Here is a 25,620-nt window from a genome sequence, read left to right on the forward strand (position 1 = left end):
GTTATAATGATGTACTCTACACTTCCTTAGGGGCTCAATGCATCACTTCACTCAATGCTCACAATTTTATTTTGAGGAAGGTATTGTTATTTTCCCTCAGGAGGAGAAGGTTATAACTTGTTAGTGTTCACACAGCTAGGAGCTGGAGGTGCCTGAGCTCAGCTGTCCTGCCAGCGATGGAGATTAAAGCCAGTGACCCACACCCTTTCTAGCACTAGGTGTGCTCCATCCATGCAGAGCTCAATCTTAGGCTGGATTATCACCTAGAAAATAATTGTGCAGGGTATTCCAGTGGCCAGACTAAAGGACTTTTAAACCTCCTTCTAAACTGGAAGTACAGATTCTGCTTGTGAAAGGTGGTCCACGAAAGCTGGTCCAGGTATGTTGTTGAGTTCCAGCACCAAGCATGATGCCCAGCATTCTGAATGCTGGCCGACTGCACACACAGCCACAGGTTAGCACATACAGTTCAGTGTGGGAAGGGGTGGAGGGAGTACACCATGTGGAAGTGTAGAGACAAGGTTTGCTAGGATTTCTGCCTCCTTTGTTTTTTTTTCAGGTGATGAGTGCAGTGCTGTTTGTCCTAGAGAAATCACTGATTAGTGATTACCACCAAAAGACTTCTCACAATGGGATTCTTTCAAGATGGTAGTTTCTTGTTTGTATACAGGACAGAACATTCAGATGATGCAAAGGAAAATTTGTTGTGTAAATGAATTCAGATGAGATATGTCATTTTAATATTGATAGAAATTCTGGAAACCAGTTTTTACCTTTCTTTAGCTCTGGGCCAGAGCTTTGGGATTGCTGTTTCTTTATTGTCCATTCAGTTCTCCAATGAGATGGAATTCAGCCAAGCACTGTCCCCTGTAGATTAACTCATGAGAGATTTCCTTTATAAAAAGCTTATTTTTCATAACACTTAAACAATGCATGGCATCCATGAAGTTAAGTAGAAATAAAATAATTCATATTGATTCATTGTGTTTTTTATTGTCCCATAATTTTAAAACACAAGACTATCAGACCTAATATTAATTTGTTTTTTCAAATTTCTTTTTTAAATTTAAATCCAAGTTATGTTAACCATGTAGTGTAATAATGATTTCAGGGATAGAATTTAGTGATTCATCACTTACATATGACACCCAGTGCTCATCCCAACAGGTGGCCTCCCTAATGACCATCACCCATTTAGCCCATCCCCTGCCACCTCCCCTCCAGCAACCCTCAATTTGTTCTCTAAGAGTCTTTTATGGTTTGCCTCCCTCTCTGTTTTTATCTTATTTTTGCTCACCTTCCCCTATGTTTATATTGTTTGTTTCTTAAATTACACATGTGAATGAAATCATGATGTTTGTATTTATCTGACTGACTTATTTTGCTTAGCATAATATACTCTAGTTCCACCTACATTCTTCCAAATGGCAAGATTTCATTCTTTTTCATCACTGAGTAATAGTCCACTGTGTATATATATCACATCTTCTTTGTCTATTCATCAGTAGATGGACATTTGGACTTTTTCCATTCTTTGGTTATTGTCTGTGTGTGTGTGTGTGTCTGTGTGAAATGTATTTATTAATGTGGGGGTACAACTGGCATTTCTATATAATTAAGACTTTCCATCCACAAAGAGGATGTATTTCTTCATTTATTCAAGCCTTCTTTGGTAAACTTTTGTCACTTTGATCAAAGTTTGTCATGTATGGCATATGTAGGCCATACACATTTTTATGACATTATTTTAGGGTCTATTTTGTATGTGGTTGCTATTGTCAAAGTGTTATTTTAAAAATCATATTTCCTGACTAATTTCTGATATATTAAAAGGCACTTGATATTTATTTACCGTGTATCTGGACACATTATGTAAATTTCTTATTGTTTTTAAGTTTTACTTATTTATTTTGAGAGAGAGAGAGAGAGAGAGAGAGACAGCATGAGTATAGGAGGGGCAGAGAGAGAGGAAGACATAAAAGATCCCAAGCAGGCTCCACAATGTCAGCACAGAGCCCCATAATACTTTGGCTATTGTTGATAGCACTGCTATAAACATTAGGGTACATGTGCCCCTTAGAACCAGCATTTTTGTATCCTTTGGATAAACACCTAGTAGTGCAATTACTGAGTCATAGGGTAGTTCTATTTTTAGTTTTTTGAGGAACCTCCATACTGTTTTCCAGACTGGCTACACCAGTTTGCATTACCACCAGCAGTGCAAGAGGGGGGGGGGTCCCCTTTCTCTGCATCCTCACCAACATCTGTCATTTCCTGAATTGTTAATTTTAGCCATTCTGACAGGTGTGAGGTGGTATCTCATTGTGGTTTTGATTTGTATTTCCCTGATGATGAGTGATGATGAATGTCTTTTCATGTGTCTGTTAGCAATCTGGATGTCTTCTTTGGAAAAGTGTCTGTTCATGTCTTCTGCCCATTTCTTCACTGGATTATTTGTTTTTTGGGGGTGTAGAGTTTGCTAAGTTCTTTATAGGTTTTGGATACTAACCCTTTATCTGATATGTCATTTGCAAGTATCTTCTCCCATTCTGTTGGTTGCTGCCTTTTAGTATTGCTAATTGTTTCCTTCACTGTGCAGAACCATTTTTCTTGATGAGGTCCCAATAGTTCATTTTTGCTTTTGTTTCCCTTGCCTCCAGAAACATGTGAAGTAAGAAGTTGCTGTGGCTGAGGTCAAAGAGGTTGTTGTCTGTTTTCTCCTCCAGAATATGGATGGTTTCCTGTCTTATGTTTAGGTCTTTCATCCATTTTGAGTTTATTTTTGTGTATGGTGTAAGAAAGTGGTCCAGATTCATTCTGCATGTTGCTGTCCAGTTTTCCCAGCATCATTTACTAAAGAAACTGTCTTTTTTTTCATTGTATATTCTTTCCTGCTTTGTCAAAGATTAGTTGGGCATAGGTTTGTGGGTCCATTTCCGGGTTTTCTATCCTGTTCCATTGATCTGATCTGTTTTTGTGCCAGTACCATACTGTCTTGAAAACTATAGCTTTGTAATACAGGTCAAAGTTTGGAATAGTGATGCCTCCAGCTTTCGTTTTCTTTTTCAACATTACTTTGACTATTCAAGGTAATTTCTGGTTTGATACAAATTTTAGGATTGTTTGTTCTATGAAGAATGCTGGTGTTATTTTGATTGGGATTGCATTGAATGTGTAGATTGCTTTGGGTAGTATCGACATTTTAACAATATTTGTTCTTTCAATCCATGAGCATGGAATGTTTTTCCATTTCTTGGTGTCTTCTTCAATTTATTTCATAAGCTTTCTGTAGTTCTCAGTGTATAGATTTTTCACTTCTTTGGTTAGATTTATTCCTAAATATTTTATTGTTTTGGATACAATTTTAAATGGGATAAATTCCTTGATTTCTCTTTCTGCTGCTTCATTAATGGTGTATAGAAATGTAACCAATTTCTGTATGTGGATTCTATATGCTGAAACTGATGAATTCATGTCATTTCTCCAGTTTTTTGGTGGAGTTTTTTGGGTTTTCCACATAGAGTATCATGTCATTTGCGAAGAGTGAAGGTTCAAATTCCTCCTTGCCAATTTGGATGCCTTTTATTTCTTTTTGTTGTCTGGTTGCAGAGGCTAGGACTTACAAACACAATGTTGAATCATAGTGATGAATGTGGACATCCCTTTCATGTTCCTGACCATATGGGGAAAGCTCTCAGTTTTTCCACATTGACAATGATATTAACTATGGCTCTTTCATATATGGCCTTTATGATATTGAGGTATGTTCCTTTTATTCCTACTTTCTTGAGGGTTTTTATCACACGAGGATGCTGTATTTTGTTAAGTTCTTTTTCTGCATCTATTGAGAGGATCATGTGGTTTTTGTCTTTACTTGTATTAATGTTATGTAACACATTGATTGATTTATAAATATTGAACCCACCTTGCATCCAAGAAATAAATCTGGTTTTATTGTGGTGAATAATTCTTTTAAGTATTGTTGGATCCAGTTTGCTAATATCTTGTTGAGGATTCTTGCATCGATTTTTATCAGGGACATTGGTCTGTAATTGTCTTTTTAGTGGTGTCTTTGTCTGATTTTGGATTCAAGGTAATGCTGGCTTCATAGAATTTGGAAGTTTTCCTTCCATTTCTATTTTTTGAAACAGCTTCAAAACTATAGGTATTAATTCTTCTTTAAACATCTGGTAGAATTCCCCTGGGCAGCCATTTGGCCCTGGACTATTGTTTGTTTGGAGATTTTTGATTACTGATTCAATTTCTTTACTGGTATGGGTGTGTTCAAATTTTCTGTTTCTTCTTGTTTCAGTTTTGGTAGTTTATATGTTTCTGGAAATTTGTCCATTTCTTCCAGATTGCCCAAATTGTTGGCATTTAGTTGCTCATAATATTCTCTTATTACTATTTTTATTTCTGCTGTGTTGGTTGTGATCTCTCCTCTTTCTTTCTTGATTTTATTTATTTGGGTCCTTTCCTTTTTCTTTTTGGTTATTCTGGCAAGGGGGTTATCATTTTGCTAATTCTTTTAAAGAACCAGCTCCTGGTTTCATTGATCTGTTCTACTATTTTTTGTTTTGTTTTGTTTTGTTGTTTTATTTATTTTTTTGATATCATTGATTTCTGCTATAATCTTTATTATTTCCCTTCTGCTGGTTTTGGGTTGTATTTGCTGTTCTTTTTCCAGCTCCTTTAGGTGTAAGGTTAGGTTCTATATCCGAGACCTTTCTTCCTTTTTTAGGAATGCCTGGATTGCTATATACTTCCCTCTTATGACTGCATTTGCTGCATCTCAGAGGTTTTGGACTGTCGTGTTTTCATTTATTTTTTTCCATGGACTTTTTAATTTCCTCTTTAATTCCTTGGCTAACCCATTCATTCTTTAGTAGAATATTCTTTAATCGCCAAGTATTCATGGTCTTTCTAAATTTTTTCTTGTGGTTGATTTTGAGTTTCATAATGTTGTGGTTTGAAAGTATGCATGGTATGATCTCTATGTTTTTGTACTTGCTGAACACTGATTTGTGACCCATTATGTGAGCTATTCTGGAGAATATTCCATGTGTACTCGAGAAAAATGTGTATTCTGATGCTTTAGGATGAACTGTTCTGAGTATATCTGTTAAGTCCATCCTGTATAAAAGCCATTGTTCCTTGTTGGTTTGCTGTTTAGATTATCTGTCCATTGTTGTAAGTGGGGTGTTGAAATTCCCTACTATTATGGTATTATTGTCAATGAGTTTCTTTATGTTTGTGATTAACTGATTTTTATATTTGGGTTCCTCTACATTGGGAGCATAAATATTCACAATTAGGTCTTCTTTTGGGTAGACCCTTTAATTATGATATAATGCTTTCTCCATCTCTTTTTACAGACTTTGTTTTAAAATCTAATTTGTCTTATATAAGTATGGCTACTCTAGCTTTCTTTTGATGACCATTAGTGTGATAGATGGTTCTCCATCCCTTTATTTTCAATCTGCAGGTGTCTTTAAATCTAAAATGAGTCTCTTGTAGGCAGCATATAGATAGGTCTTGTTTTCTTAATCATTCTGATACCCTGTGTCTTTTGTTTGGAGCACTTAGTCCATTTACATTCAGAGTGAGTACTGAAAGGGGCCCCTGGATGGCTCAATTGATTAAGTGTTGGACTTTGGCTCAGCTCATGATCTCACAGCTCGTATGTTTGATCCCCACATCAGGTTCTATGTTGATATCTCAGAGCCTGAAGCCTCCTTCGGAGGCTCTCTGCCTTTCCCCCAGTCACATTCCCTCCCTCTTTCAAAAATAAATAATAAAAAAATATTAAAAACTTTTAAATTTAGAGTGAATACTGAAAGATGAATTTAGTGCCATTGTGTTGCCTGTAGACTTGGTGTTTCTGGTTCTTTTTAGTTTTTGTTGCTTTTTGTCTTTTTTATTTTGTTTTGCCTTTTCTCCACTTAAGAATCCCCCTTAAAATTTCTTGCAGGGCTGGTTTAGTGGTCACAAACTCCTTTGGTTTTTGTTTGTTTGGGAAACTCTTTACCTCTCCTTCTATTCTGAATGATAGCCTTGCTGGATAACATTTTTCTGATTCAGCATGTTGAGTATATCCTGCCACTCCTTTCTGGCCTGCCAAGTTTCTGTGGATAGGTCTGCTGTGAACCTATTTGTCTTCCCTTGCAGGTTAAGGACTTTTTTACTCTTGCTGCTTTCATGATTCTTTCTTTCTGTGTGTGTGTGTGTGTGTGTGTGTGTGTGTGTGTGTGTGTGTAATTTGTGAATTTGACTATGATATACTTGGTGATGGTCATTTTTGTTGAATCTAATGGGAGTTCTCTGTCCTTCCTCAATTTTGATGTCTGCGTCCTTCCTCAGATTAGGAAAGTTTTCAGCTATAATTTGCTCACATAAACCTTCTGCCCCTTTTTCTCTCTCTTCATCTTCTGGGACTCCTATGATTCAGATGTTATTCCTTTTTAATAAGTCACTTAGTGCTCTAAGTCTTGTATAGTTATCTTTGGCCTTTGCTTCACACTTTTCTTCTGATTCATTGTTCTCCATAACTTTATCCTTTATATCGCTGATTCACTTCTCTGCTTTGTCCACCCTTGCTGTCATAGCATCCATTTGAGATTGCATCCCAGTTATAGCATTTTTAATTTTGGCCTAGTGAGAATTTACTTCTTTTAACTCTGTAGTAGGGATTCTCTGCTATTTTCTATGCTTTTGTCAAGCTCGGCTAGTATTCTTATAATTGTGGTTTAATTCTATATCAGACATCTTGCTTATATCTGTGTTGATGAATTCTCTGGCTGCCATTTCTTTCTGTTCTTTCTCTTGGGGTGAATTGCTTCATTTTGACATTTTGGGGAAATAAAAAATCAATAAAAGAAAAGATAAAAATTAAAAGAATTTAAAAAAACCAAAAAATTAAATAAAGAAAGCTATATCCTAGGTGTGTTTTACTCCGCTTGTTGAAAGAAGCTTGATAGAATAGAGAAAAAAGGGAAAGGGAAAAAAAGGTAACAAATATTTAAAAATTAAAAAAGTATATATAACTGAATAAAATAAGATAAAATGAAATAGAATAAAAAATTTATAAAATTAAAAATAAAGTAAAAAATAGTAAATCAAAATAAATTTTTCTCTTTCTGTACTCAACCAAGAGGAAAAAAAGAAAGAAAAAAGAAAACAAAGCATAAACAGAAGCAAAGAAAGTGAACTAATATATGAACCAGCAAACAGAGTGAAACCTGAATGAAATTACATCTAGTTTCCTCTAGAACTGAAACTATGAGGCACTCTGTAGTCCATACCCTAAGCAGGTGGTGTGACTTGTGCTGGTCTCCTAGGGGATGTGCTTGGAGGGTGCAGTTGGGTGGGACTTGGTATAATGGCTGCGTTCTCCACCATGTGGTACTGCTTAGCTTACCGGAGTGGCCAGTGTGGCATGCATGTGTGTGTATGTGCATGTGTGTGTGTAGGAGACGTGGTAATGGCTTCACCCAGGTCCTTAGTCTCTGTCATAGGAACTTCGAACTCTCACCCACCTGTGATCAAGCACCCCTCCTTTGTCTCAGGCCTCCATCCGCTCCTCGCCTCTACCCTGTCCATGTCCAAGCTGCCTGCCAGAGTTCTCAGATGGGGTTGTTTCAAAACTCCACACTTCAGAGACACCTGTGGCTTAGACCTGTGCTTAGTCTCTGGGGGAGGGTCTCGCTGAGCAATGGCTTGGTGCTGGCTCCCCCCAGAAAATGTTCATGAGATCGCACAGCAGCAGAGGTTCAGAGATTTTGGCAAATCACCACACACAGTTGGCACCAGGTTTCACCACACTCTGGTATCTTTGTCCTGATACCAGTAAATGTGGCCATTCTCAGGACCTTTGCCTGTGGGGAGACCATATGGCCTCTACCAGGTGCTCTCCAAGCAGGGGAACCACTTCTCCCCTTGTGGCATACAGACCCTTAAGACCCTGCTATCTGCTCCTGGGGATTCACCCTGCTTCCTCACCAGAGCACCACCAGGCACTGAGCTCTGAAACTTCAGATTCCATTGTTTATAGAATCCTGGTGGTATTGAAATCCTCTCTTTTCTTTCCTGTCTCTGGTTTTGGGAAACAGATTTCTTGTTCAGTCCCCTATGACTGTTTTCACTCTTTCTCTCAATGTCTCCCCAACTTCTTTCAGGGGGGTGTTTTTCTTGCATGATTGATGCACCACACTCTCCCCTTTCCTTTTTCTTTCTCTGTCCTCTCTCTGCAAAAAAAACTCCCTACCTTCCACGGCTTTTCTCTCCCCAGTTCACCTCTCTACACCACATACCTGCCAAGTTCTGCGGCTCAAGTTATGTAGATTGTTGTGTTAATCCTCAGATCAGTTTCCTAGGTGTACAAAATGGTTTGGTGTTGATATAGCTGTGTCTCAGGGACAAGAGCAGCTCAAGGTCTCCATGCTGCTCTGCCATATTGATTCCTCTCACTGAACCTCAATTTCAACAATATTTCTTATGATGTTCTTCCTGCCTTCAATTGTTTATAGTGTGTGTTATGGAAACAAATAGTTTGGTTAACTTAGGAAAAAAAAACTAAACAATTACAAATAAAAAGCCAAATAAAATTTATTATTTGGCCTTGAATTACCAATGATCATTTTATTTATTTTTATTTTTATTTTTTCTTCCTTGCCCTACTGTGGCCTGGGGGGCAAATCCAGACAGATCTGACTGCTCCCACCTGATGCAGTTTAAATTTTTTTTTCAACGTTTTTTATTTATTTTTGGGACAGAGAGAGACAGAGCATGAACGGGGGAGGGGCAGAGAGAGAGAGGGAGACACAGAATCGGAAACAGGCTCCAGGCTCCGAGCCATCAGCCCAGAGCCCGACGCGGGGCTCGAACTCACGGACTGCGAGATCGTGACCTGGCTGAAGTCGGACGCCTAACCGACTGCGCCACCCAGGCGCCCCACCAATGATCATTTTAGAATCTACTTTGTTTCCTTGAAAACAAATATCCTACCCAGTTTTTTTACTGTTTATTATTTTGACAATTTTAAGTATGTAGTGTAAACAAAGTTTTATCTTACATCTAAGAAATCCAGGTTTAACATTCTCCTTTATTTTGTGTGTGAATGCTTATAAATTCCAACATTTGAATCAGAGTAATTCAAACTTTTCATGGATCTGGAGAAATTTAGGAATGGGAAAGACCAATGGATTTTGATTTTATGAGCACCAACCCTATACCAAGCATTATTTACTTTACTCAGTGTTTTATTTCGTATTTCCTCTCTGAGTCATAATATGCTGCAATCATTATTATAATACTTAATTTATTTGGGTCATGAATGTTTGGCTCTATGCAAGTCTGGTGCATCCATATGATGGATGTAAATGTGGCCATTAGAAACCATATTGTAGAAGAGTGTTAATGACAGGAGGAATGTCATAATATGCTGTAGGATACAAAACTATAATCTTATCTCTATTTTGAATGTATGTGCATAGGAAAATGTTGGAAAGGTATATACAAAAAATTAGCACTCAGTGACATGAAGGATTAAGAGGATAAGAAGGACAAGGAAGCTTCTCAGGAAGAGACTCAAATGACCCCACAGCTCATACAAACTGTCTGATGGATATTCACCAACCATCTCCAGGACATGGTGGAGAGCGAGGAAAGGGGCCTGCCACTTCCCATGTGGGCTTTTAAATATTTACTTATTTTTGTAAAGATGTTCCTAATGTCCTGAAGAGAGATGTCTCATAGGAAATTTTGAGTATGGGGGTTTCTGGTGATGATTGTTGCATGCCTCTGTGATTTGTTGTGGATGCTAAATGCTCAGTGTTTATGCTGATAGAGATGATGAGTGTTTTACCTATCAAGCTATATTTTCTTGTTTTGCAGATTTCACTCTTGCACCATTTGAATAACACAATTTGTAGGCTTCTCATTCTCAAGAGGAAGAAAGATAAAACCAAACTCTGTTCAAATTCATTATCTTGGGATTCTCCAACCTAAATGATTCACAATTTTTACTCTTCACTGTCTTCTTTCTGACCCATATCTGTACTTTGGGAGGAAATATCTTCATTATCCTGGTGTCTGTGGCTGATCCACATCTACACACCCCCATATATCATTTTCTGAGGAATTTGGCCTTTCTTGACATCTGCTACACCACCACCAACGTCCCCCAGATGACGGTGCATCTCCTGTCAGAGAAGAAGAGCATGTCCTATGGGGGATGTGGGGCACAACTGTTTGCATGTATTTTCTTAGAAGGATCAGAGTGTCTCCTCCTGGGGGCCATGGCGTATGACCGTTACATTGCAATCTGCAAACCTCTACAGTACTCAGTGATTATGAACAGAGCCCTGTATGGCCGGTTAGCCACCTCATGCTGGACTGGGGGTTCCTCAACAAGGGAGTGCACACTTCTGACCTTCTACCTGCCCTTCTGGGGCAACAACCAGATTCAGTATTTCTTCTGTGACATCTCCCCTTTGCTGATGTTGTCTTGTGGGGGCACTTCCGTCAATGATTTGGCATTGCTGTCCATTGCGGTCTTCATTGGGTGGGCTCCTTTCTTGGCTATCATCCTTTCCTACTTCTATATTATCTCTGCTATCTTGAGGATCCGCTCCTCAGAGGAGAGGCAAAAGGTATTTTCTACCTGTGCCTCGCACCTGGTCATTGTCCTTCTGTACTACGGTAGTGCCATCTTCACATACGTGTGGCCCGTCTCAACATGGTCGCTGGAGAGAGACCAGCTGGTCTCTGTCCTCTGCAGTGTTGTCACTCCCATGTTAAATCCTGTCATCTGTACTTTGAAGAATAAGGACATCAGAAAGGCCTTGAAAGCGGTGGGAGAAAAGGTTGCAACCTTCACATTTCATTTCCCTTGAACTGTAGTGTTTACTTTTCTGTGATGATTAATAATAGAAAATTAGCTTCTTAGTGATACAATCTCATTGCTTCTTGCCAACATTTCTAATTAAAAGTTAATTTCAATGATTAAACAAAGGGGCAAAGTAAAGGGTTACTATATATTTTTGTCCCCTTCCTATTCTTGAAACACTTGTGTCTTTTCTGTATGTTTGAAACTTTTTCTAAATAGTTTAAAAAGTTAATTTGAAGCTCATGGATATAACTACAAATATAATGCTTGTCTCCACATGTACATGATTTTTGATTATTTAACATCTGTGTCAAATATATTCTTTAGTTACTCTACTGTTCTTCCATTTTGCTTTTGTCCTATGGTGGACTATCTGTTGGCCTGCATTTCTGGTTCTTGCTACATTTGTCTCAAAGTCATTTTCTTTTGTCACCTTCCTTCTTATTTTCACTGTGCTTTCAAAATCTTGAGAAAATTTTCTAAGGATGTAGAAGTTCTCCTTGTTTTCATCACTGCCAATACATTTTTCTATTGAGACTACACAAATAATTATGTCTTAATTTAGTTTCCATAAAATGACTCATTCACTTCAATTTGGACAGCAATTTAATAAACATCTTAAATTCTGCATTATGCCTGAGGGATGTAGACCTCCACAGAAATGTGTACATCAGTATGAAATGGGTTCTCTTAAGTTCAGCTCTGAAGGGACATTTCAGATTTTTTGCTGACTGTGTAGAACAAATTCTGATTTATCTCCATTTGGAAAAGACCATGCCATAGTCTCTATACTCTTGTCTGTATTCTTCACCTCTAAATATGTGGCATGTTCCCATCTTCTTTAAGGAATCTCTGTAAATAACTCTACTTCTTTTTAACGTAAAAAAATGTTTATTTTTGAAAGCGAGAGAACACACACATGCGAGTGGCAGAGGGCCAGAGAGAGAGGGAGGCAGAGGATCCTAAACAGGCTTTGTATTGACAGCAGAGAGCCTGATGTAGGCTCAGGGTTTGTAAAACCCTGAGATGATGACCTGAGCAGAAGTCAGACACTTAAGTGACTGGAGCCCCCCAGGTGCCCCTGAAAATAACTCTACTTTGTATGATCTGATGCTTCTGTGCTTCTTAGGTTGGGACACATTTTTATAAAAACAGCCTTGTACACACAATAAAATTCAGAAGGACAAAAATATCTTATTTTTTTAAAAATTATAAAATATTTGGTTCACATGCTATTTAAATTTAAAACAGGGAACACAACATACATCTATAAAGAAAGGCAATTGCATGGATTTTAATTCAGATGTGAGGTGATATTTCAGTCTGGTTTGATTTGCATTTTCCTGATGGTTAGTAGATTAGATAGCTTATCATATACCTGTGGGTCATTTGTATGTCTTCTCTGAAAAAAAATGTCTATTCAAGTCCTTTGCTAATTTTTAATTTTTTTTTTTGCTACTGGGTTGTAGGGATACCTTATATCGTTCGGATATTAACCCCTTATCATATACAGGATTTGCACATATTTTCTCCTGCTCTGTAGGTTGCCTCTTCCTTTTCTTGATTGTCTCCTTTGCTGGGTAGAAGCTTTTTAGTTCAACATAGTCCCACTTGTTTAGTTTTGCTTTTGTTTTTTTGTGCTTTGGTGTCACATCCAAAAAAATAATTTCCAAGGCCAATGTCAAGGGGGTTTCCCCTATTTTTCTAGTAGCAATTTTATGGTTTTAGGTTTTGTGTTTAAATTTCAATCCATTTTGAGTTGATTTTTGTATATGGTATAAGACATGGATCCAACTCCATTCAATTATATGTGGAGATCCAGTTTTCCCAGCAATTTTATTTCAGAGACTGTCCTTTACTCATTTGCTTTTATTCTTGGTAGAAGATTAGTTGACCATGTATGTGTGGGTTTATTTCTGGGCACTCTATTCTGTTCCATTGATCTATGGGTCTGTTCTTATGCCACTACCACACCGTGGTGTTTGCAAGAGCTTTGTAATGTAATTTGAAATCAGGAAGTATGGCACCTCTAGCTTTGGTTTTATTTCTCAATATCAGTTTGACTCTTAAGAGTCTGTTTTGATTTCATATGAATTCTAGGATTATTTTTTCTATTCCTTTAAAAAATGCCATTGGATTTCTAATAGGGATTACGTTGAATCTATATATCATTCTGTGTAGTATGAGTATTTTAATATTATTTGTTTTTCCAAAGCATGAACATGGGATATTTCTCCATTTATGTCTCTTCTTCCATTTCTCTTGTCAATGTTTTATAGTATTTAGTGTGCAGATCTTTCATCTCCTTGGTTAAATATATTGCTGAGTATTTTATTCTTTTACCATTGTAAATGTGATTGTTTTCTTAATTTCTTTTTCAGATAGTTTCTTATTAGTGTACAGAAGCACAACTTATTTTTGTATGTTGATTTTGTATCCTGCAAGTTTATTGAATTCATTTATTAATCCTAACACTTTTTTTGTGGGTGGCATTGTAGGTCTGTTTTGTTTTGTTTTGTTTTGCTTTACAAGATCATGTCATCTGTGCAGAGAAACAATTATACAGCTTCCTTTCTTATTTGGGTGCCTTTTATTTCTTTTTCTTGCCTAATTGTTCTGGCTACAACATCAAGTACTATGTTGGAGAGAAGTGGTGAGAGTGGGTATCCTTCTCTTGTTCCTAATCTTAGAGGAAAAGGACTCAATTTTTCACAGAAAAGTGTCTTTCATAGTTACTCCATATTTATCATTTCTGTTGCTCTTCATTTCTTCCTGGAAGTTCAAGTTTGCACCGGGACATGTGCCCATTTAGCTTGAAGTACATCCTTCAGCTTTGTTTTATCACAGGTCTCTCGGTGATGGACCCTTTTAATGTTCTTTTAAGTGAAAATGTTTCAATTCGCCTTCATTTTTAAAGAATATTTTGACCAGATATAGAATTCTGAGTTGACAATTTTTTTTTCTGCCAACATTTTAAAATTGTAGTTCCACTGTTTTCTAGTCTCCATGGTGTATGATGCTAGGGCAGCAGTTACTTAAATCTTCTTACCCCGTATGCATTTTGCCATTAAAAAAAAATCAATGTAGTGGCTTCATAATCACACCACCTCCCTCCCCCCCCCCACATAAATTGATATTTATGGGAATAGAAATATGGAGAGAATAAGTCTTTGGAGAGAAAAACCCCAAGACATTAATTCCCAGGATGCCACTGGGGAGGTTTTCCAAGATTTAGTCTGTTTGTTCTCTGGTTAGAATGAGAGATGAAATTTGCTGAGATTCAATCTTTTAGATATAAGCTGTTTGTAATAAAAATGGACATAAGAAGTTTTGAGCAGCCAGAACTGTCTCTGATAATTTAACCAGAGAGACATCTGATCTCTGAATTCTGAGCAGACATTATGTCATTGTAAGGTACGTGCAGAGAGAAGTACAGGGCAAAGTGGCTGAGAGAATGGTTTTCTGATGTTGGGTCAGGGTGCCTGGAAGGTGTGGGTGGGGATAACTGGGAACTCTTTGAATATAGGCTGTGAAAATCAGAGTGGGACACACTAGGTGGCTCCCAGAACAAGTCATCAGCTGCGAAGCTTCAAACTCCCTAATCAATTTGTGTGTGTATTTTTTACTTTTTTTGTTACAGTGTTTTTCAGAGTAGATTGTTATCAAGTATAGGTGTATGTTTTGATAGAATTTCTTAGTGTGTGTTTTACAAAGAGAGAAGATAAAGGGAAGAAGGAAGTGAGGGAGAAAGAAAAGAATTAACTGAGTAATGTCTTAATGTATGTGGCAGGTTCTAGTCCTAGCATTAGAGTGCTACATTGCACCTTGTGTCAGATAGTTACATAACTTTGCAGTAGTATTATTGTTAGTGGAGGATGGATGGTGTGACCATTCAGGAAAAAGGAAAATAATTTTCAGAACTATAGTATAATCATGTGTTTTCACATGGGTACATCTCAAATCCCTGATGTTTATCCTGGTTACAATGTCCTTCAATCACATATGTGATTCCTGAGATGAACCCTCTTCCCTCTGCTACTAATAATTCCAGTTAGAATATTTCTCCTATTGTCCACATCCATGGAAAACAGCCCCTTGACTTTTGTGTCCTTTCGCTAATCATATAATTATTTAAAATTTAAAACTGTTTACTGATGCTAAATAATCACTAAGAATCACTAGTGTCCTTGAAGTCAGTTTATGATAAAGGTGATTTGCTAAAACAACAACTGGCCTTACGTGGTTAAAAACCATTTACTTGATTGCAAATATCCATTCCTGACTTTCTGTGTTGCTGGGGGCTCTGATAAAGTGGAGGAGTCCTTTGTGACATAGCATCACATTCAGGGGAATACTGCAGGTATATTGTAGATTACTGGACTTAGTAAAGCACAGATCTGACCTCTTTGGGGTAATTTTAATCGTTGACAAACACTGAACTGGTAATAATAATCTACTAGTTAATTCAATCAATATAGAGACAGCACCAAAAACAAAAAAATTTCCAGTTCTAGATGCTGGGGGGTGCAATAGTGAATAAAATGGACAATAGTTTTTGTTTGTTTATTTGTTTGTTTGCTTTTGGAGCTTATAGTTAAGTTGAGGATGAAAGACAACATGTATGATAAAATCCAATGTACCAGTGTAGGACGAGTGCCATTGGTGACACCATAGCAGGGAAGAATGACACAGTACGCTTTTCTCATTTTTTGGTAAATTAACACAGGGCAATCAGAGCAATCTACATTGAGGGAGTGCCTGTGGGGCAAAGACTAAGAGGTGTGGGGATTAGTTATGCAGATTTCACAAGTGTAAGAGTGCCCAGACCCGGACAGCTGTGCCTGGACCCTGAACTGAGTGTGATTGGTGTGTTCCAGGAACAGCAGTGAGCCGGGGCAGCTGAACACTCACAAGGGCAGTGGAAATAGACTCAGGTTAGTGTACTGACTTTGAATGTTTACTCTGATAAGATGGGAATCACTAGACGGTGTAGCGCATTAGGCTTATATTTAGCAGAGTACTCCTGGATGCTGCTGAGAATGGCGGGTTGGGCAAGAGTAGAAAGACTGGAGCAATAACCCAGATGCCCGAGGAGGTGGCTTCACACCCAGGATCACCAAGCAGACAGGAAGAAAGGGACTCTGCACCTGTGTTCATGAAACACAGGAGGTTGCAATTTTCTGTTCAGTCCTTTTCAAAGTGTTGATATTCAAAGTTATGCTGCCTTCTAAAGGAAGTTGAGGCGTTTCACCCTTTTCTTTATTTGGAAGAATTTGTGTGAGTCGCTATTATTTCTTTCTTAACTATTTGGTAGAATTCGCCCGTGCAATATGGACTTGGTGTTTCCTTTTGGGGAAGATTTTAAATAGCAGCTCTGGTTTCCTATAGAGTTATCAATCACATTTCCTCTTTGTTACTGGAAGTTTTGTAATCCACTTTTGGTTTGAATTCATTTGTAAGTTACATCTGCATTGTTAAGTTCATTGGCATGAAGGTGTTCACGATGACTTTTACATTGGACATTGACTTTCACTAATCTTTTCAAACTTCTAGGTTTTTATTTCATTGACTTTGCTCTGTTGTGCTCTTTTCTATGATTCATGTTATAATTTTTATTATTCCTTTCCTTCTACTTTCTTCAGACTTGGGTTGCTAGTATCCTTCCTTTATCCATCTGGCTTCTTAAAATGAAAGTTTAAGGTATTGGTTTTCAATATTTTTTTCTTTTCTAGCATATGAATCCAAGGCCAAAAACTCCCCTCTATTTCTTCCTTTAGCTGAAGAACAAGAGCTTTGATATGTCTTATCTTCATTATCGTTCACTTAAAAATATTTTCTAATGCCTATTTCTCCTTTTATCTGTGAATTACTTGGTGTGTATTGCCTAACTTGAAGCATTTAGTGAGTTTCTAGATATCTTTTTAGTGTTTTCTAATCCCACCATAGTCAAAGAACAGTCTTTGGATGGTTCCATCTTTTGAAAATTTTGAAGCTTTTTTTTTTTTAAAGATTTTTTTTTAAAGTAATCTCTACCTTCAATGCAGGGCTCAAGCTCACGACCTCACGACCCCAAGATCAAGAGTTGCACATTCCACCAACAGAGCCAGCCATTTTTTTTTTCTGGTAAAGACTCAACCTATGCTTGATTTTTTAAATGTTATGTGTGAAAATAATTTTAATTCTTTTCTTGTTTTTCATTCATGCATTGTACTCTATACAGTTTGAACATCCACAGGTCATAATCACTCTTGCTTTATATAGTATTTCTCACCTGTCTGGAGTCTGTTTTCCCTTGTGTGTGCCCAGATGTGCACCCATTCTGCAGTTCTCAGTCTCTTTCTGCATTTCCATTCCTCTGTCTAGTATCCCTTACTTCTTCCTCAAGAACTTCTTTTAGGGTATATTTAGTGTAGTGATGAATTCTCTTAGTTTGTGTTTTCTCTGCTTGTGTGTGTATAAATTTTTTCTTGTTGGGTTAAGTGTTCTATATATGTTAATCAAACTTGTAAATGATGTTGTTCAGATGTTTATATTCTTACTGACTTCTTGGCTAATTCTTCTGTCTGCATACGGAGAGGTATGTTAAAGCTTCTTATTCTGTGGTGGATTTGACTGTCTTCACTAGTTCTGTCACTTTTTGAAGTTGGGAGCTTACATTGGACTATGATATTTTGAACCAGTAATCAGCAGGAGACTCTCAGTGTGGGTGGGTAAGTATAAGTTTTTCCAATTCCTTAGGTCAAGGGCCCACTTTTCAGTTAACAGGGTGGTGATTATTTTATTTTACAAACAGCAAGGGTTTCTTTGTTCTTATACTTCCTGTGCCTTTTCTCTCTTCCTCAGGGTTTATGCTTTGCCTTCTTCTAATTTTTTTCCCTTGTAGAAATTCCTGCTAAGTGTGGAGCACTTTTCTTTTTGGGCTAAAATATTTGGGGTATATTCAAAGTTCTCCCACTGTTAGGACTTCTCACTATTTCCAGTTTTTCTCTACATCAACAGCCCCACTGCCAGGCTTCAATCTTGTGATTACTGATCCTAATTGTGTGTTTTTATCCTCTCCTTACACAATATTTGAAGTTTCTGGGCTTTGCATCTCTTAATTTTACTGAAGGTTTGGGTGGTCAGGAAGGTGCTGGTTTCCTGGGGCTTTTATGTATCTTAGAAGAAGAGGGAAAAAATCCTCACAAGGCTATATCTGCATTGCTTCCAGAACCTGGAATTATAAGCTCAACAATTCCCCTTACTTGTGTGTCTTAAATTTGCCCAACCTTGGATTCTAATATATTTGTGAGGTTATGGTCATGTCTCACATCTCCTACTTTAAAAAGTTCTCTTTATAGCTGCTTTTATTAATCTAATGTCATTTTACTACATATGAATTTATGAGGTATGTTAATCTTCAATTTTATTGTAAGTAAATTTAGCTTTACTGCCCCTAAATATTCTTTACATTGTAGCTCACTCCTAGGGTCTTCCAAATAGTAATCTTGCCTTACTTAACATCCATCATGTAAAATTAAAAATTCAGAAAAATTAACTCACTGTTATTGTTACATTTGCTCCCCAGGCAATGGAGAACGTCACTACAGTGAGTGAGTTTCTCTTACTTGGCCTGACCAGTGTTCAGGATCTGCAGCCTTTCTTCTTTGTGCTTTTCTTAATCATTTACTTGATAAGCTTGGTTGGAAATGGAGCTATATTGGTGATCATTATTTTGGAGCCCAAACTCCACTCCCCCATGTATTTCTTCCTGGGAAACCTTTCTTGTCTGGACATCTGCTATTCTTCAGTGACACTGCCCAAGCTGCTTCTAACCCTCTTGTCCACTCGCAGGGTCATATCTTTCCTAGGCTGCATCACTCAGCTACACTTCTTCCACTTTCTGGGCTGTTCTGAGGCCATCTTGCTGGCCATTATGGGCTTTGACCGATTCGTGGCCATCTGCTACCCACTTCACTATGCCATGCTCATGAACCACCAGGTGTGTGTCCTCTTGGCTGCCGTAGCCTGGCTCACCAGCTTCCTTTATGCTCTGATGCATTCTGTCCTGACTGCACGCCTGAACTTCTGCCACTCTCTGAAACTCCACCACTTCTTCTGTGATGTGAAGCCTCTCCTGGAACTGGCCTGTGGTGACACGCAGGTCAATCAATGGCTTATTTCCATCATCACAGGTGGGATTTCCATGGGTGCCTTCTTCCTGACTCTTCTCTCCTACCTCTATGTCGTTGGTTTCCTTCTGTTTGAGCATCAGTCCTGCAGCACACTTCACAAGGCTCTGTCCACATGTGCTTCACACTTCATGGTGCTGTGTCTTTTCTATGGGCCTGTGGGCTTCACATACATCCGTCCAGCCTCAGCCACTTCCATGGTTCAGGATCGGATGGTGGCTGTTATATACAGCGCAGTCACCCCAGTGCTGAACCCACTGATATACACTCTTAGGAATAAGGAAGTGTGGTTGGCTCTGAAGAAGATCTTCAGGAGGAAGTTTTGTTGAAAGACTGCCAGGAGCACCTCTGGGACTAACAGGGCGGACGTCTGATGTCCATTAAGAGTCATCCCTTCGTTGTGGTGAATGGTCTACTTGATTTGTTTTTCTCTCAGGGATTTGTAGCACTTGTCACTGTGTTCTGCACTTATTTATGTATAATCATTCTTGGTTCAGTATTTATTCACTGATTTACTTAAGAAATGGTCATTGAGCGTATGTTATATCAGACAATGTAGTAGGGGCAGAAAACACAGGAGTGAGAAAAACTCCACAGTCTTGTGAAAATCAGTTTAGTGTAATGGGGACCACCCAACAAGCAAACCCGTAAGTAAACACGTAAGGATAATAGTATGGGATTGAGAACTAAAAGGAGGTAGGAAGGATGAGGAGCAAATGGGATGGGCACATATGATATAATAAAGAATTTATGTGCTCTCTGTCCTGAGTTTCTGAAATAGAGCTTCTAAAACTCTCAGAATTCTCCAAGTGACACAGTGTCTTTGTTATTCATAAACCACTTGGATCACACCTGGGCTTATGCTCATAAGATGACCTTATATGGGCCCCAAGACAGCTTCAGGATGGGGCTGGTCCTGCCAGAAACACCAACCATATGGCTAGAGGTTTGCAGCTTTGAGTCATGGTGATACAAACCTGACTTCCAGAGAAGAAGGAGGCTGGAGGCTGAGCTCAGCTACGTGGCCAGTGGTTCTGTCAGTCACACCTGTATAACAGAACCTTAATAAAAAGGATACCATGGCCAAGCAACCTTCTTTGGTTGGCACTGTACACTTTGAACATTGTGATGGTTATTTTTATGTGTCAACCTGACTGGGCTAAGGGATGCCCAGAGAGCTGGTAGAATGTTATTTCTTGGTGTGTCTGTGTGAGGGTGCTTCTGAAAGAGATAAGTGTCTGACCTGGTAAGCTGAGAAGCTGAGCCAAGAAGGTCCCCCCCCCCCCCCAATGAATGCAGATGGGCATCATACAATCCACTGAGGTCCTGATTAGACTGAAAAGATGGAAGAAGGGTGTATGTTGATATTGACCTATTATAACTAACCAATTCTTAATGGGTAGAAACACCACATTTCCTTAGATATGTAATTAACAGAGTATCCATCAGACAAGATGCTATACCAGGCAGCAAGGTTGAAATGAAAATTAAGGGCATCTGACTTGTGTGGGTTGATGGTAATGGAAAATGGATCATAGGATCTCCAGTTCTCTGAGTTCTTTATCCATGTTGGATATTAACAGCTTATCAGAAATGTACAGAGCAGTAGCAGATGGCAGTGCAGCTCCAATGATGGATGGGCCAAAGGGGGGACACAGGACAGATTCTTGGGGGTTCTTCTTTTTTCCCCAAGTGGTGAAATGTCTCTGAGGTGATCCTTCTTAGCATCAAGCTGCTCTGGATGTGTAATGGGATGAGGCAGGTAAAATTATTCCTATGCTTTCCTATGTAGTTTGCTCAGTTAAGTTTTGGGGTAGTCAAAATTTACATGTTTGTGCTCCTAAGCCCCATGTTGTCCAAGGTCAGCTGTAAATGACAGACGCTAACGAGAACATAAAAGTCATCAAAACAACTTTGGGTTTTGAAAATGTAACCAAAAGTTGACAATCCTTTACCTAGATAAACCAAGAAAGAGAAGATTCAAATAAATACAAGTATAAATTAAAGGGGAGACAAGCTCGATACCACAAAAATACACAGAGACTTATGAACAGTTGTTCACTTTGGATAGCTTAGAAAAAAATGAAAAAATTCCTAAAAACACACCCTAATCTGAACAGATCAATGATGAGTAAGGAGATTACAGCAGGGTTAAAACCCTCCCCCAAAAGATCAATCAGCTCTACAGATTTCTGTCAAACACTTAAATAAGAAGTCATTCCTCCTCAAATTATTCTAAGAGAAGGGAACACTTCAAAACTCATTTCACGGGCAAGCATTAACCTCAACCAAAGCCAAACAAGTTACAGGCCAATATCCCTGATAAATACAGGGATTTCCTCAGTAAAATACTAGAAAATGGGATTCAACAGCATTTGTAAAGGATCATACAGCATTATTAAATGGGATCAATCCCTGGACTGAAAGGGTGGTTCAAAATACACAAATCAGTAAATGTGATGCACCACATTAACAGAATGAAGGTTTAAAACTGTACGTTCATCTCAGCGAATAAAGAAAATGCATTCAACAAAATATAATATCCTCAGATCAGACTAGGACTTCAATATTCAGGTGAATACCTGATAGTGTATTACTGGAAAGTGATGTCATCATACTGTCCACTAACAAAAAGAAATCAGGGATAAGTAGATGTATGAGTAGATAAGAAAAAATGAAAACAATCAGCATGAAAATGGACAACAGAAACCTAACCTCAGTTATTAGTATTTATTGAACAACTGGCCACAGACTATTGTCACACTGCTTGGTGCGACACAAGACTGAAAGCATTACTCAGAGTCGAGATGGTTTGAAATGATGAGAGGCTGGAGGGACTGCACCAAGAAAAACTTCCTTAAGCAAGAGAGGGCTGGGTAGCTCTCTTGTATTTATTGGGGAGTGAACAATAGTATGTGGAAATGAAAGGAGAAACATAAGTTAATATATCATGTGAGACATACCATGACTTAACTATGTGAGTGTCTATGCATATACATTGGCAAACTCACGAAGAATGCACGGGGCAAAGTAAGGGGTAAAGGTGGACTCAACCTTCCTTAGTAACCTGAGCATTTCATCCTGGAAAGAAAAACCCTTCTGCTTCTTCCAGCACGTCTTGTGTTCCCTTGGTTGAGCAGGTACTGTGTTCAGCACGTGCTGCATTCAGCACGCACTGCTCTTGCCCTACTTTATCTCTCCTGTCCTCTGTACTCCCACAGACTATATGAAAAACATACAATGTTCATGGAGAACATTTCCAGAATTTAGTAATTCAGGGAATTAGAAACCATAAAAAATAAAATTTCAGATTTGGAAAACAAACAAATAACCACAACGACAAGAAACACTAGAAATCCCAGAAAGGAAAATTTTAAGAACTCAAATTAGGAGCTGAGCAGATGGATTTAATAGCAGATTAGACATAGCTGTAGCAAAACTCAAGGAACTGGATGTCACCGAGAACAAAGCGCAAAGAATGTACTGCACACGGAACAAAGAACATGCCTTAAGCAAAATTTGAAGATGGTGGTTAAAAATATGCCAAACTGGGGGTACCTGGGTGGCTCAGTTTGTTAAGTGTCCAACTTCTGCTCAGATCATGATCTCATAGTTTTTGTGAGTTCAAGCCCCGTGCCAGACTCATGTTGACAGCTCAGAGCCTGGATCCTGCTTTGGATTCTGTGTCTCTCTCTCTCTCTCTTCCCCTCCCCTGCTCTCTCTCTCTCTCTCTCTCTCTCTCTGTCTCAAAAATAAATAAACTTAAAAATATTCCAAACTTGAAAACATTAATCCCTTCTTAAAAAGCCCAAGTAAACCCAGGCATGACAAATAATAAATTCTATACACAAACATATTATCTTGAGATTGAAGAAGAGTGTGGCAAAAGAAAACTTAAAAACAAGAACAATAACCTGCAAAAGAACCATAGGAAGATTGAAAGATGATTTTTTCAACAGTAACAACAGACTAGATTATTTTTAAGAGAGGAAAATAATACCTTCAGTGGGTGAAAAAAAAGAACTAGAATCCTAGAATTTTCTACATAATGCAGTATTCTCAAAAATGAAAGTTAAATAAAGACAATTTCAGATAAATACAAGTTGACATCTCACTAGTAGCAAACAGGGCAGAAAATGAACACAAGTGGATGGTTTCTAAGTAGGATGAGAGAATCAAGAATTTAAATATATTGGTAAATCTAAATGAATATGTACTGCATAAAATAATAAAGGTAATATGCTGTGAAGGTTGAATTACTTATAGAATTAATATCCGTTACAGCAATAGCCTTCTCCTGTTGGGAGAAGGTAAGTGGAATTAGAAGGTCCCAAAGTATTGTGCTGGAGGGGGGTAAAATACCAACTAACAACTGAGTTTTATCAACCAAGGATGCGATTTTTTGTTTAAGGCATAACCACCAATGACCAGGTAAAGAATGTATAGCTTCTAAATTGATAAAAGTTGTAAATAATTCAAAGTCTATAAAAAGAGAGGAACAAAGGAAAGAAAAGGACATAGGACAAGGGACAGAAAGAAAATACAAAATGAGATAGTAGATTTAAACTCCCAAATACCAGTTCTTACTTTAAACTTAAATGGATGACATACTTCAGTTAAAAGGCCAGAGTGTCAGGCTGGTAGGAAAAAATCCCTGACAAGTTGATGTTGCTTACAAGAGCTACATCATCCCAAACAGAAAGGTGCAGAAAAGCTAAATGTAAAAGAAAATGAAAGTTATATCATGCAAATATTAACAAAAGGAAATGTTGTATATCTATATTTATAGCAGAACACAATTTTTAGGAAAATGGTATTATCAGAATGTGATGGTTATTTTTATGTGTCAACTTGACTGGGCCATGGTTTTCTCAGATAGCTGGCAAAATATCCAAATATGCTGGATGTTTCTTTTTTTTTTATTTTTTTTATTTTTTTTATTTTTTAATATATGAAATTTACTGTCAAATTGGTTTCCATACAACACCCAGTGCTCATCCCAAAAGGTGCCCTCCTCAATACCCATCACCCACCCTCCCCTCCCTCCCACCCCCCATCAACCCTCAGTTTGTTCTCAGTTTTTAACAGTCTCTTATGCTTTGGCTCTCTCCCACTCTAACCTCTTTTTTTTTTTTTTCCTTCCCTTCCCCCATGGGTTTCTGTTAAGTTTCTCAGGATCCACATAAGAGTGAAACCATATGGTATCTGTCTTTCTCTGTATGGCTTATTTCACTTAGCATCACACTCTCCAGTTCCATCCATGTTGCTACAAAAGGCCATATTTCATTTTTTCTCATTGCCACGTAGTATTCCATTGTGTATATAAACCACAATTTCTTTATCCATTCATCAGTTGATGGACATTTAGGCTCTTTCCATAATTTGGCTATTGTTGAGAGTGCCGCTATAAACATTGGGGTACAAGTGCCCCTATGCATCAGTACTCCTGTATCCCTTGGATAAATTCCTAGCAGTGCTATTGCTGGGTCATAGGGTAGGTCTATTTTTAATTTTCTGAGGAACCTCCACACTGCTTTCCAGAGCGGCTGCACCAATTTGCATTCCCACCAACAGTGCAAGAGGGTTCCTGTTTCTCCACATCCTCTCCAGCATCTATAGTCTCCTGATTTCTTCATTTTGGCCACTCTGACTGGCGTGAGGTGATATCTGAGTGTGGTTTTGATTTGTATTTCCCTGATAAGGAGCGACGTTGAACATCTTTTCATGTGCCTGTTGGCCATCCGGATGTCTTCTTTAGAGAAGTGTCTATTCATGTTTTCTGCCCATTTCTTCACTGGGTTATTTGTTTTTCGGGTGTGGAGTTTGATGAGCTCTTTATAGATTTTGGATACTAGCCCTTTGTCCGATGTGTCATTTGCAACTATCTTTTCCCATTCTGTTGGTTGCCTTTTAGTTTTGTTGGTTGTTTCCTTTGCTGTGCAGAAGCTTTTTATCTTCATAAGGTCCCAGTAATTCACTTTTGCTTTTAATTCCCTTGCCTTTGGGGATGTGCCGAGTAAGAGATTGCTACGGCTGAGGTCAGAGAGGTCTTTTCCTGCTTTCTCCTCTAAGGTTTTGATGGTTTCCTGTCTCACATTCAGGTCCTTTATCCATTTTGAGTTTATTTTTGTGAATGGTGTGAGAAAGTGGTCTAGTTTCAACCTTCTGCATGTTGCTGTCCAGTTCTCCCAGCACCATTTGTTAAAGAGACTGTCTTTTTTCCATTGGATGTTCTTTCCTGCTTTGTCAAAGATGAGTTGGCCATACGTTTGTGGGTCTAGTTCTGGGGTTTCTATTCTATTCCATTGGTCTATGTGTCTGTTTTTATGCCAATACCATGCTGTCTTGATGATGACAGCTTTGTAGTAGAGGCTAAAGTCTGGGATTGTGATGCCTCCTGCTTTGGTCTTCTTCTTCAAAATTACTTTGGCTATTCGGGGCCTTTTGTGGTTCCATATGAATTTTAGGATTGCTTGTTCCAGTTTCGAGAAGAATGCTGGTGCAATTTTGATTGGGATTGCATTGAATGTGTAGATAGCTTTGGGTAGTATTGACATTTTGACA

The 25,620-nt window shown here is 38.2% G+C and overlaps 2 protein-coding genes across 2 annotated transcripts; both read left to right on the forward strand.

Moving 5' to 3' along the window:
• Positions 1-7,378: 7,378 nt before the first annotated feature.
• Positions 7,379-10,963, forward strand: LOC132666545 (olfactory receptor 5V1-like). Its single transcript, XM_060614552.3, is given in 2 exon segments — positions 7,379-7,441; positions 9,930-10,963. Coding segments are annotated over 2 exon segments (1,026 nt in total). The 3' UTR covers positions 10,893-10,963.
• A 6,419-nt stretch (positions 10,964-17,382) lies between these two features.
• OR12D3 (olfactory receptor family 12 subfamily D member 3) lies at positions 17,383-21,650 on the forward strand. The gene has a single exon (XM_060614603.3). It carries the CDS (start codon positions 18,456-18,458, stop codon positions 19,383-19,385), a length of 930 nt encoding a protein of 309 aa, XP_060470586.1. The 5' UTR covers positions 17,383-18,455; the 3' UTR covers positions 19,386-21,650.
• Positions 21,651-25,620: the final 3,970 nt, after the last annotated feature.

The sequence above is a fragment of the Panthera onca genome, chromosome B2, assembly GCF_046562875.1.
Source record: "Panthera onca isolate mPanOnc1 chromosome B2, mPanOnc1 haplotype 2, whole genome shotgun sequence".
Classification (NCBI taxonomy): domain Eukaryota; kingdom Metazoa; phylum Chordata; class Mammalia; order Carnivora; family Felidae; genus Panthera; species Panthera onca.

Coding starts and splice junctions, on each gene's coding strand:
- OR12D3 (XM_060614603.3), top strand. CDS start 18,456: ATGGAGAACGTCACTACAGTGAGTGAGTTTCTCTTACTTGGCCTGACC.